Source organism: Triticum dicoccoides, chromosome 6A (genome assembly GCF_002162155.2).
Source record: "Triticum dicoccoides isolate Atlit2015 ecotype Zavitan chromosome 6A, WEW_v2.0, whole genome shotgun sequence".
In the NCBI taxonomy this organism is placed as follows: Eukaryota; Viridiplantae; Streptophyta; class Magnoliopsida; order Poales; family Poaceae; genus Triticum; species Triticum dicoccoides.
In genome coordinates, this window is record NC_041390.1 from 209,568,827 (window position 1) to 209,581,444 (window position 12,618).

General features: G+C 41.4%; 1 protein-coding gene across 1 annotated transcript in view; it reads left to right on the plus strand.

The window, feature by feature from the left end:
- The window catches only part of LOC119316617 (nuclear pore complex protein NUP205-like), a 32,846-nt gene extending 20,949 nt beyond the window's left edge, over positions 1 to 11,897 (plus strand). Inside the window, exons 27-44 of the mRNA XM_037590976.1 lie at positions 4,578 to 4,670; positions 4,738 to 4,851; positions 4,926 to 5,084; positions 5,164 to 5,219; positions 5,330 to 5,402; positions 5,504 to 5,694; positions 5,800 to 6,010; positions 6,697 to 6,861; positions 7,718 to 7,888; positions 7,971 to 8,105; positions 8,730 to 8,873; positions 8,948 to 9,070; positions 9,149 to 9,241; positions 10,197 to 10,325; positions 10,543 to 10,643; positions 11,038 to 11,157; positions 11,247 to 11,322; positions 11,511 to 11,897. Coding sequence (XP_037446873.1) covers positions 4,578 to 4,670; positions 4,738 to 4,851; positions 4,926 to 5,084; positions 5,164 to 5,219; positions 5,330 to 5,402; positions 5,504 to 5,694; positions 5,800 to 6,010; positions 6,697 to 6,861; positions 7,718 to 7,888; positions 7,971 to 8,105; positions 8,730 to 8,873; positions 8,948 to 9,070; positions 9,149 to 9,241; positions 10,197 to 10,325; positions 10,543 to 10,643; positions 11,038 to 11,157; positions 11,247 to 11,322; positions 11,511 to 11,594 — 2,238 coding nt within the window. The 3' untranslated portion in view covers positions 11,595 to 11,897. The remainder of the gene's footprint in view (positions 1 to 4,577; positions 4,671 to 4,737; positions 4,852 to 4,925; positions 5,085 to 5,163; positions 5,220 to 5,329; positions 5,403 to 5,503; positions 5,695 to 5,799; positions 6,011 to 6,696; positions 6,862 to 7,717; positions 7,889 to 7,970; positions 8,106 to 8,729; positions 8,874 to 8,947; positions 9,071 to 9,148; positions 9,242 to 10,196; positions 10,326 to 10,542; positions 10,644 to 11,037; positions 11,158 to 11,246; positions 11,323 to 11,510) is intronic.
- The last annotated feature ends 721 nt before the right edge of the window (positions 11,898 to 12,618 follow it).

A 12,618-nucleotide genomic window follows, 5' to 3' on the forward strand; every position in this document is an offset into this window, starting at 1 on the left:
ACTGCACCGGTGGCAACTCCCCATTTGCAATCTTACTCATCAGTGCTGACCGGTTGATAACATTGATGTCATTCAAAGATCCAGGCATTCCAAAGAATGCAGGCCAAATCCAAGTCTCTTGATCGGCCACCGCTTCAAGGATTATAGTGGAACCCTTTTTTTGGCCGTGGAATTGCCCATGCCATGCCTTTGGACAATTTTCCAAGTCCAATGCATGCAATCTATTGAGCCAAGCATGCCAGGAAAACCGCGAGCTTTGTTCATCGCTAAAAACCTTGCGACGTCTTCAGCGTTGGGAGATCTCAAATACTCCTCGCCAAACACCTGCACAATTCCGACTGCGAAGCGCTTGACACACATGATGGCTTGGCTCTCACCCGTAGCCAAGTGATCATCAACTAGATCAGCCGGTATACCGTATGCCAACATACGCAAAGCGGCTGCCACCTTCTGAAAGGTGCTATGCCCGAGCTCTCCGGCGGCATTCCTCCTTTGCTGAAAAAAGCGGTCATGGCTCGCTAGTTTCTTTGCAATGCGCCTGAACAACTCGGTGCTCATCCTAAACCGGCGACGAAAATACGACTTGGGGTATGTGGGATTCTCCGCAAAATAATGCCTGATCAATTTGTTGTGGGCATCGATCCTATCCCTCCAAATTTTTTACGACCCATAACTGAACCACTGTGCTTCAGTTTTTTATTAATATGCATAGCTAGGATCATTGCAAGATCCTCCTCTTCCATATCAAATTCTTCTTCGGAAGAATCATACGACGAACTCATCTACAATGTTGAATACTATACTATAAATACAAAACTACAATCAACATGCACGAAATTCATGGCTTTTGAGCAATACATACCTTCTAGGCGTTTTGTCGAACACCTTGCGGGCGCCGAGCGGCAGCGAGCGCGCGGGCGCTGTTCGTCGGAGGACTAGCACGCGCGCGGGGCGTCGGGACTAGAGGGGGGCCGGAGAAAGCACGCGCGGGGCGGGGATAGGCCGGGGAAGCGCCGGAACGGTCGCCGGGTGGCGCGGTCGGCGGCGGCGGCGCGGCTGGAGGGGCAAATAAGCGGCGCGCGATTGCGTTTCGGCCCGCGCGCTAGACTACGTATGCCGCGCGCGCGGTTTTCGCGCGCCCACTGGAGCAACTATTCCGGTTGCGCGCGCGCTAAAAGGGGGGATTTTGCGGCGCGGCGCTAGTTTGGCGCGCCTGTTGGAGATGCTCTTAGTGAAAGCGCCTGAAATCTGTTGGTACCATTAAGGCTGTTAGACTGAACCTCTCTTCTTTCTTTCTGGAGACACACACACAAGAAAGTTGTTGTTCTGGGGAACAGATGCCCTTGCTCTTTCACTTAGCAGCCAATGCTTATTTTTTACATCCATGGGGCGCATGTCCTTATATAAGACTTTACTCAAACCGACCTAGCTAGACTACTCTTATACAGCTAGCACATGATCAGTATCTTCTACCAAAACAAGAGTACAACTCTGACACCTAAGGTAAATTCCAACTTCGCTTTTACTACTGCTTGCTGCAGCCCTTTCTTACTCACTACTAAGGCAACTAGCTAGCTATTGCTGGCAGCTTCTGGCACGAACCCAACTTGGACTTATCTTCCTTGTTCAAGTCACAATAAGGTTAGCTCCAACAAACCACAGAAATATGGCTGGAAATACGGGGTGGCTACTGTGTTACTTGTTGATCATCGTCCTAGATATAATTCTTGCTGCTGCCTTTAATAGTCCAACTTGATTTCGCTGCCTGCCTGCATTTTTGTCAGTTCCTTTTAGTAACCATAAGCTAGTATCACACCTAAGGTGTGTTTGGTTGGAGAATGTCGTGGATTGTAACGAGTTGGTTCCAGATTTGGGGCCATCCGGCTGTTTGGTTGGAGGAGTGGAGTGCAATGAGGTGGTTCCACACAGAGGAATATTCACCTCAGATGCGGAGGTAACACCAAATCAGCCGGGCTGTCTTCTTCTTGCTAGAATCTTATGTTCTGTGCTCTCATGCGACTTCCCAATCTCACCACGCCATCCTCTCACCCAGTAACCTCTCACATACTCACCTCCTCTCTCCCGTGGGCACACCTCAAGCATCGATGTGCAAACGTTGTGGAAGGGGGAGGCAGGGGGCCAGGGCTGGTTTTGGCCAGCGGTGGCCACACCTGGGTGGCAGCCCAGCAAGGCGAGCACACACAAGATCCATCGGGAAGTCAACGTCTGCGCTGTGGAATCTCTGCAGGTGCTCTTGCGCCAGGAGACACACCGGTAGCAGGTGCCACACTGCATCATTCGTGAGCCTGCCTACGGCACTGTTTTTAAGTTGAATGACTAGCCGTCGACTAGTCGATGAGTCATAAAAAATGTCGACTCAACAACGTGTCGACGTCGACGAGTCGCGACTAGTCGCAACTACAGGGTCGACTATTCAAGAGTCACTACCCCAGAACGACTCGTCGACTCGAAAACCTTGGCCCAAGGGCAAGGGTATCAAGCTCACCATCATTGAGGAACAGAGGAAGAGGAGTGCGTCCGCCCGCCTCGGCTTGATTCTGTGGCGTCACTTTGTTTTGCTATCATGAGTCATCTGCAAGGATATAGAACCATGTTCCCAGAACTTCCATTTCTAAGTTTTGCCTGTTTTTCTTGATTTGCGAACCCGAGGTTGCTAGATGTAATGTGACTAAACCTGGCAATGGTTATACAACTCAACCAAACCTAAACCATAACCAGTCAACGCGGAGTTTGAATCAGAACTAAACCACACCTCCAATTATCACGCAGAACCAAAACCAAACCAAACCGTACGCCCTGTCCACCTCAACCAAAACCAAACCACTATTCAAACTATGGGTTTAACCTAGTTCTTAGTTTTGGGTTGAAACCAAATCAATCTGCTGTATGTACAAAGCTAACCAAGAAACAAGCAAGCTAGCTAGTAGCTTAATTGATCCATAGTAGCAGCCCAATACGTATGTATCCAGACGCGTCGCATTGCGTACATACATGTGTGACCAGCCACGTCACGTCGCGTGCATACACCCACTTCAAGAACCGGTTCTAAACCAGGATTTGCAACTGTTAGCGACCAAACCATTTAGACCCACACCCAGCCATACCCAACTTGTTTTTATGTAAACCCAAACCAAACCAAACTGATAACAGTCTGGCCCATCACAACCCGGACCAATTAAGCCCAGAGCAAAAAACCGAACCATTGGCCCCAGTTAATCAAAACCCATTCCCAGATTTAAATGTGACAGTTTACATTATTTAAGTGCTATTCGAGGCATCCTTGGTTTTCTTGCATGTTCCAGTGATCAAGTTTCGGCATTCTCTATCGAGATGCTTTGGAAGTTTGGATCATAGGTTATACTCCCCCCGTCCCATAACACTAGTGTCAAAAAACGTCTTACATTATGGGACAGAGGGAGTATAATTTTACTTCTCAGGTGCACTAGGAAGTAGCATGGTGTGGTCAATTATTTGAGGTGCTTGTTTCCAGTAAAGATATAGTGTTTTTTAGTCACATTAGTAACCTTTGATTTTTTTGTTGTTGCTGAAATCGAGAAAACCTCGATCTGTTCTTAATGTTGACTTGTGTGGTTGTATGCACTAATTGTTGCTACCATCCGAGTTATGATTGTTGAGAACTTGAGATTATACGTAGCATATGAGAGAGAGAGGGGTGAGGGGGGGAATGTCACCCTTCCTATTGAAGATGAGATATCTCTCCAACAAAACACCGAGATGGAACCTTTCCATTATACTTTACTATTTTCGACCAAACAGAAGAATCGACCTGTTCCATTCCAGTTGGATGGAACCATGACATTCCATTCCATTCCGCTTGGTTCTCCAACCAAACACACCCCTAGTTGGCCATTATTTCACTAGGTACCATATACATGAAATCAAAAATCTATTAGAAATTTCTAGCACCTGTGCAACTACATCAGCTTAGAAGATTATGCATGGAGAATATTTTTGGGCGATTTGATAATTTGCCACCCCTTATTTCCCCCTTTCACAATTTGCCACCCATTGTCTCAATGACGGGCGGGCCCGGGCCCCACCTGTCATTCTCAGGAGGGGGGCAAATTATGAAAGGGGGAGGTAAGGGGTGGCAAATTATCAAATTTGCCAATATTTTTGGACCAAAAAAGCGAATTATGGAGCAGTCTAGGTGCTCAATACCCAGAACATTGGTTTCAAAATTGAGTGAACCATGGACCACAAAAGACAGCTTCTTTTGACGAGGGACCATCTGGTGGCAACATCACTGGCTGGTTGGATTGCCTTTTAGACTTGGCAATGATTTGGGATTATTGATGGCCTAGCCACTGAGCAGTGAACGACAGAGTCAGAGGTGGCTTGAAGCGCAAATGCTTCACCGGCGTTAATAAAACTCATGCCTGCACATGGAGCAGTCCTGAATGGTTCACCATTCAGGACACCGCAAAACTTCAGAAGTATCCGGACTTGCTGAACTTTTATTCCTTAACAGTGAGAGTAAGATGTCTTGACAATTTGTCAGCTAGAAAATCTTATGTGCTATTTGTTTCATGTAGGTTTTGGAATTGCTTGAAGTTGTACAGTTCAGATGTCCAGACACTTCAATGAAATACCCTCAGTTGCTTTCAAATCTGAGAGTTGAATCGAAGGTGTGCATGTGAACCTGTGAAATTATTATTTTGTTTTTTGGTATCTCATCAGTTTTTTGATTCTTAGATTGAAGAGATCCTACGGAATTCTGCAACATCTGAATTTGGCGGTGTATATTATTTTTCTGAGAGAGGTGATCGACTGATTGATCTGGATGCGTTCCATCAAAAGCTTATCCAGGTTGCGTGTTCAGTCCTGTTCATATTGGGTTTTGAGATTATTATGTTCTTCAAGTTGCTTCTTTTGATGTTCAGATGTCACAAGAACTCCACACACAATTGAGTGAGTCTGAGAAAGGAGAGCTAAAAGAATCGTTCCATCATATGCTGAAATGGGCCTGGAGATATAACAAAAATCTTGAAGAACAGGCAGCCCAGCTTCACATGTTAACTAGCTGGTCTCAAATTGTTGAAGTGAGTTGTGTGTGTACCTGACCACTTAATCTTTTCTGTTGGAAATTTGATATAGTAACCCACTTGTTGTTAATTTCAGGTAGCTGTATCAAGAAGGATGTCATTGCTTGAGAATCGTTCACAGTTATTGTTTGAGTGAGTTTGGCCTCTCTTCTTTTTTGACTATAAATTTGGCCTCTCTTCTCGTAGAATGTAAACTCTTGTTCTTGATAAGTGTAACAATCATATTGGACACAATGCTGCAGGCTGCTTGATGCTTCATTGGGTGCCACATCATCTCCAGACTGTTCAGTGAAAATGGCGTATATTTTAACCAATGTAACTTGTCCTTTAGCTGCTCTGTATCAATTATCATTCTCTTAATCGAGTACCGTACCTTCTGTAGACTACTTAAATTTGTTCATGTGGCCATTTTCAAGGTAGCACTGACCTGTATGGCTAAACTGCGGGATGAAAGATTCATATGCCCAACTGGTGCAGATTCTGATGCAGTTACGTGCCTTGACATTATTTCGGCAAAACAGTTGTCAAATGCAGCCTGTAACTCATTGTTGTTCAAGCTCATTATGGCAATAATGAGAAATGAATCGTCTGAAACCTTGAGAAGACGGTAATTTCACCATCATTGGTGACTAGAGCACGAAGGACCTTTTTTTATCCAACTTGTTCTTTCCTTTTTCCAGTATAAATGCTGACTTTGGATTGTCTTTTGCAGCCAATATGCATTACTATTGAGTTACTTCCAGTATTGTGGTAGCATTCTCGACTCTGATGTTCCTCCGTCAGTTATCCGTTTCTTGCTACTTGAAGAACAGGAGGGAGATGATGATGAACTCACTCTTCAAAATGTTCTGAAGGAGCAAAGTGAATTAGCACGTGCCAACTTTGCTATCATAAGGAAGGAAGCTCAAGCGGTCATCGATTTGGTTAGGCATTCTTCTGTTAATAAAAAATAATGGATGCTTTGTTTGATGTGTTGCACCAGTCAGTTGAATTTTCTTTGAAAACCCTGTCATGTCTGAAGATGCATATGAGGTTGCTTGGGGCCATAATACTCAAAGGCCAGGTAGCTGAAGTGACAACTGACAGTTATTCAGTTGACACTAGGCTAAGTTTGCCATATGCTAGCCTGACCAAATTGTTTGGATAAATTGTAGATATTTTCTGTACTATTTGTCATGCTTTACATGATGCTCTTATTGGTGTTGGATAGCATTCCTTTCTCTGGCCTTATGTTCTAATTAGAGATCTAGGCAAAATTTCTATCGCGATTATGTTGAAGAGAAGCATAAGGTATTGCAAGTTTGCTGTACATCTGTGACATGGATATGTTGCACCACTTAGTCTCAATCAAAGCGGCTGTGTAAACTTTTTATATGCATATCTCTGCCTGTCATCACCACACCAACATGGTTCTGGTCTTCTGTAGATGATTTTGGACCCTAAATACAACATTCTCCAATTATACTTACTAAAGTGTGCATTACTGTATTCTTATGTTGTCCACCAACCCTAATATTCATGAAAGTTCATGTCTTATTGTAAGTTGACCACATTTACTAAGCACATTGTTGAATGTTATATGGTTCATTTTCATTTTGTTCTATTACAGGTTACTAAGGATGCTATCCATGGGAGTGAAACTGGGAAAGCAATTTCGTTCTATGTTCTTGATTCATTAGTTAGTATTGACCATGAAAAGTATTTCTTAAACCAGCTTCAAAGTCGAGGAATTCTCAGATCATGTCTAACTGATGTTAGCAACTATTTGTCAAAGGTGCAGACTTTGTTGCCAACTGTTGTAATTTTTTTTTTTTGAGAATCTGCTGGCTAGTTTTAGGCATTATTTTATTTTATGCCACTGACTTATTGCTAACCTCCTTTGAAAATGAATCTGTGCTTGTGTTGTGAAGCTTTTCTTTTTCCTTCTCACTCTATGTGGGATAGAGCTACCACTTGGGAGTGTATCTAATAATAACTAGTACAAAAATAGGACAATGGGAAGTAAAACTAGTCTAGGCCACCATATCAGATTTGGGTAGTGCAATTCAAGCAGGGGTGTCTTCCATTTTACTAAAAGGTACACATGGATAGGAATTTAAAGGTGAAATTGTTATGGATTTTCTGGATAAATGTTGGTTGCTTTATTGGCCGTTTCAAACCATCAAGATATGGTCGTCCCTGGGTCTGGCAGCCAGTGTTGTTAAATCTGATTATTTTGTGGCTTTTATTTTTATCTGTCTGAACCATGAAGATATGGTCCGACAGCAAATGTTCTTACGTCTGATTGTTTTATGGCTTTTATTTTATCTGTCTGAAACGAGGAACTCTGCCTATGTTCTTTTTTTCTAGAAGGCAGTGATAACATATCTCTATTGTTTTATGAAGCCTGATAACTGCATTATTTTCCATTATCTTTGTCTTTTTGTGCACATGGAGTATTAAAGATGAACAGCCACAGTAAGATGGGGTTTGTGTGGAAAAGTTTAGTGGAGTTTCTCTTTGAAAGATTTCGTTTATTGTCAGTGCGCTCGTGGTTTTGTAATTAGCATTAGCAATGAAGTTTGCTGCCTATAGTTCTTTGTCTTGCTTTTCCTACTGTCCTGTTTCATCAACTTTCTTTTGTTTTGTAGGACATGTCATGCTCATCAGAGTTTTCACAGCGGTTTTGCACTATTGATGCTCAGTTTTCATTACTTCTGAGAATCACTCACCATTATGGCAAACATGGCTCTCAGATTTTGTTATCCATGGGTGCTTTACAAAATCTTTCATCGTGCAACCTCTTGGGTTATCAGAAAAAGGTGTGCTATGAAGTCTGTACCATTTAGCTGTTAAATGCTTATTGTTTATGCAGATGCACTTACAATATTTGTATATTATCAGGGAAGTTCAAGGCTAAACTCCAATGTTGTGAAGGAACGAGCTGGGGAAATTGACAAGAAGTGGTCACTTAGTGCACCAGTACTGCGGATAATCACATCTTTCACATCCCTCGTGGACTCAGCTGATTTTCTTGAGGTCAGTATGTCCACATTTTCTTCATGTCATCTGCACCGAGCATTTGGAAACATAAATGTGTACTATTTCTGGGTATCCACTTATTTTTTCATGCCATATGCCTAGTTACATTTGGGGAAAAAATTATTTGCACGAGAACCAAACAATGAAGATTAAATGGCATTTGATCTCTGTGAAGTTCAATTTCTTTTTGATAGTCGTATCGGCAGATGATGGCCCTGCAAAAAAGCATTAAATAAAAGAATGTAAAAAGGAAAAATTAGAAATATAAATTTTGATGAGCTATACGCTAACATGAAGTACATCGCACTACTTCTAGGTATTTCTACATTATTTCGTATTTAATTATGACGATCGATGGCTAAATATGATTAGCTGAACGATCTTGCTCTAGTCTTGCTATTTTGTCAATCGACCATTGCAGTGACATAACTTCAGCGGCATTTTACTGTTTAAGTTAAATAGCAATTCCTTCTAAGTAGCATTGGGCATAATCAATGTTCTTCATGGGGACCGTGGGCTATTGGTCGTGATGAGTTCTACTTGAGACGCATCCTTTGCTTTGATGTTAGTCTGTGAAATTTCTGTATTTCTGTTCCACTAGAAATTTAAATCTTGATTCAGGTGAAGAACAAAATTGTACGTGAGATAGTGGATTTTGCCAAGCAGCATCAGTCCATTTTTGATAGCATTTTAAGAGAGAACATATCTGGAGCTAATGCCTTCAGCTTGGAGCGGCTTAATATGGTGGTTTCTATTCTCAGCAAGGTTTGTTATTTGCTTCTCATTTGATTTTTGTCTTCTACATTATGGTGGGTTCACCTTCTTTGTATACTTAATAGATATGGGCATACGAGGAAAATGATGAATGCAGCTATGTCCAAGATCTATTCTCCATGATGCATTCTCTTTTTAGTCTTGATTTTGGATCTCTGAATTTCATTCAATCACCAAATATGATTGAGGCAAGTCCTAATCTTCTATTTGTGTACTCTTATGCACTTGGGTCTCTTCTAATACATGTAAATGTCACTGCCCACCAGAATCAGAAGTCAGAGTTGGTATTATTTGGTATCTGCTTTGGCCTAATCTCTTACCTATATTTTCTGGCTACAAAGAAGAACATGCGGTTTCAAGTAAGTGATGCTGTTTAAACCCCTATTATGTTTTTTGTTCATGGTCGTGTTGTCTGTGCAGTCAGGTTTAAGTACAATAAAGGAAAAAAAGTATTTTGTTGATTTTGCTATTTGGTTGCAGTCATCCTACTTTTTGATTGGTTAGAACCTTGCTCATAATATTCTGTTAGTTAATAAACTCGTGCTTGTAGTGATTAGGCATGAGGCTTGTGAGTTGTGATGTCTCTCTCATAAATTTATATTCAATGCAACTTCTATGCTGCTTTCTACTCGGTATTTCTAAAAAAAGGCGGTGAAAGAAAAACAATTTTGTTCCCATGTTACTGCACATGTCCCTAATAGTTGCTTTGGTGGTCTCCAGTATGGAACTTTGATTGTTTATTTTGAAGTAATATGCTGGTAAACACATAAACTTATGATATTGTCAAAATAAATATACAAAAATTCTATCATGTCATATGGCTGTCTGCAATCCTGCATAACACTTGGCATTTACTCCCTCTGTCCGGTGAAAAGTGTATGTTTGGCTTTAAAATTTGTCCACAAAGAAGTGTACGTCTATCTTCCCAATGCACTTTAAAGTAGAACAAAATGATTTTCTCTCATCACACGGTAATCAAGACCAATAACATTCTACACATGGTCTTCTTAATTTCTACATGCACTTAGCTCATTGGGGGTTGGCTAATTATAGAGGAGAGAGATGGTGGCTTGCATCTTCTCGATACATTTTTTACTCCACTTCATAATTTGTCCTAAAATTTCTATATGTACACTTTTCACCGGACGGAGGGAGTACTGCCAAATCAACGCAGGGGGTTATGGAATTGAACTAAGTGACCAATGTAGTGTTATATGTGTATCACCATGTAAAAGTCAAATGCAGAGTCCAATTGTTTGGTGCTTTATATGTTTTCATACATTGTTGATAACATTCTGCAACCTGACCTTGCAGATTTCAGACGGTGATGACAACAAATTTGGTCAGCAGCAACCAACACTACAAATGGTTTCAAATCTTCTGAACTCTGTAACACTTGCTCTTGAGAGAGTAGGTGAAGAAAAATATTTGTTGTTGAATAAGGTATTTAATTTGCTAAGCTACCTTGACACTAAATATATTACTTAGAGCGGATTCCAAGTAAGGAGCATATCCGCTGAATATGTAGTTGGAAGTTGAATACATATCTGGAGTTGATGGAAATGATCTGGTGGTTTAGTTCTTTGGATTTGAAAGTAACTATGTGTATGCTCTCAATCTTTGATTCCACAAGAGTTAATTTGTCTGCTTCATCCTACAGGTTCGTGATTTGAATGAGTTATCTAGGAAGGAGGTCGATGAGATAATAAAAGTATGCATGAAGCAAGATTGCATCTCGCCCAACGATAACATCCGTAAAAGGTACCACTCTATTTTGTTTCTGGATTCTTACCCACAATCTTGGTTCAGATGTACGCTATCTTGTCATTCAAACATCTCAGCAATAATGTGCACATTTTGAAGGGGAAAACATAATAGAGAAGTAAAAAAATATTCCTGGTCCCTTGACTAAATGTTCTTTATTCTGCTTGGGATGACAATAGCGAAAATATACAAGTACATCATTATTTGACTGTGGTAAAGTTTTTTCTCTCATGTGTTATCATGCTATTACTAGGCACTGTATCATGCATTAGCTATCCTGCAATGATCGTAAGTTTATATTGTATCAATGGTTGATGCTATCTACGGAGTAGTATCTACTCATCAACAGCATTTTCAGTAGGTAACCACTAGACTGTTTCTCTCTTTGTAGGAGATATATTGCAATGATAGATTTGTGTTGCATGGCTGGCAACCGAGACCAGCTTATAACACTTCTACTCCAAGTCGCTGAATGTGCCATCACTATTCTCCTTGTTCATTTCCACGATGAGTATGAATATTTATTGGTTTTGCAAACACTTTGTTTCTTACTGTTTTATTTTTGAAGTCTGAAACACCATTACGTTCATATATTTGTAGAGCTTGTGCAGAAGACTTGTCTTCATTTTCCGACGAACTACTCCCTTTATTGGAGAGGCTAGAGCATTTAAAAGAGGTACAGAACTCATATAAATGTCTCAATTCATTAGCTCAGCTTTAAATTAATGTATGTATGTAAGCAAAATTGGGCCAGGTGAATATACAAACTTCTATTGAACTTGCTGAGAAGTTTGGGATCTACTTCTTTCTCATGCTTGGCTTTGTTGAGGTTGGTGTGCTCTGAAAATTTGGCTGCCCTTGCAGGACAAAGTTGGACGTAATCTTAAGTTGTTCTACAGATCTGTTAGCACTCTGAAAGAGATGACCGTAAGAAGCATGACCATGTGATGGATACCGGGGAGCAGTATACAATAGAAATGATTTGTAGGATATGTGTAACAATGTTGTTGTATATGGTGACTTACTGGCATATCGAAATGTTATTGCTCTGGTGAGAGGCCAATTTCTGCTCTGATATGTTGTTGATTGGGGAATTCAATAGTTTTGTCAAATTGTAAATTGATCTCCATCCTTGAGATCTAGGCTTGACATTCATAATTTGGAGGATTTGTTGTTAAAGGTATGGATTATCCTTATTTTGGCTGTTTACATGAAGGGAAACACTTCCCTACAGTATTTCGATGTGAATCATTTGTCAGACTCGTCGGACAAAGTCGATTTGTATTTGGTCTCACGGCTGAGAGATGCCCTTAAATCAAGCCTGATTTTTTTCGAGACATATCAAGCCTGATATTAACCACCGGATTTTCTGGCCTACGCCCCATAATCTCTCCATCTCTCCTGTCCATCAAATGCACATCGAAGAGCTTGCCATGCCCATCTCCGGTTCTCTACCGCCAAGCACGAGTTACACCTCGTTGTTGTGTCCCCTTGTCTGGCGCGGGGACTGACCCACCACCTGCTCACCGACAAGCTAGTAACCTCCATCGTCGCCGTGCTTAATTTTGACAGGATTGGGCCCTGTTACACCTGCAGTTTTGGCCTCTGATCCACCTTGCCTGAGCGCTGTCCCGGTTTGGATACGAGGCCAACTGGGATAGCCTCTTACGCGATGCAGGAGAGGAGTGTGGATTACCCGGCGACGTTGTATCTCTGCATTGCATGTACAAGTAGGCGACCTGGGTGAAGCACATGTGAGTCCTGACTGATGCACTAGTTTGAAACTGGATTGCATGTATCATTAAATCATCATGGATGAATGGAGGGGGCATAGTTTCTATTGTTCTTTTCTCCATTTGGGCATTTTCATAATTTTAAGCATTGTAGAGTTCTTCTCCATCGCTTTAGGATATGTTCATCGAATTTTGTTAACCCAGTCGCATGATCATATCTCGGATTGCAGGAAGTATAG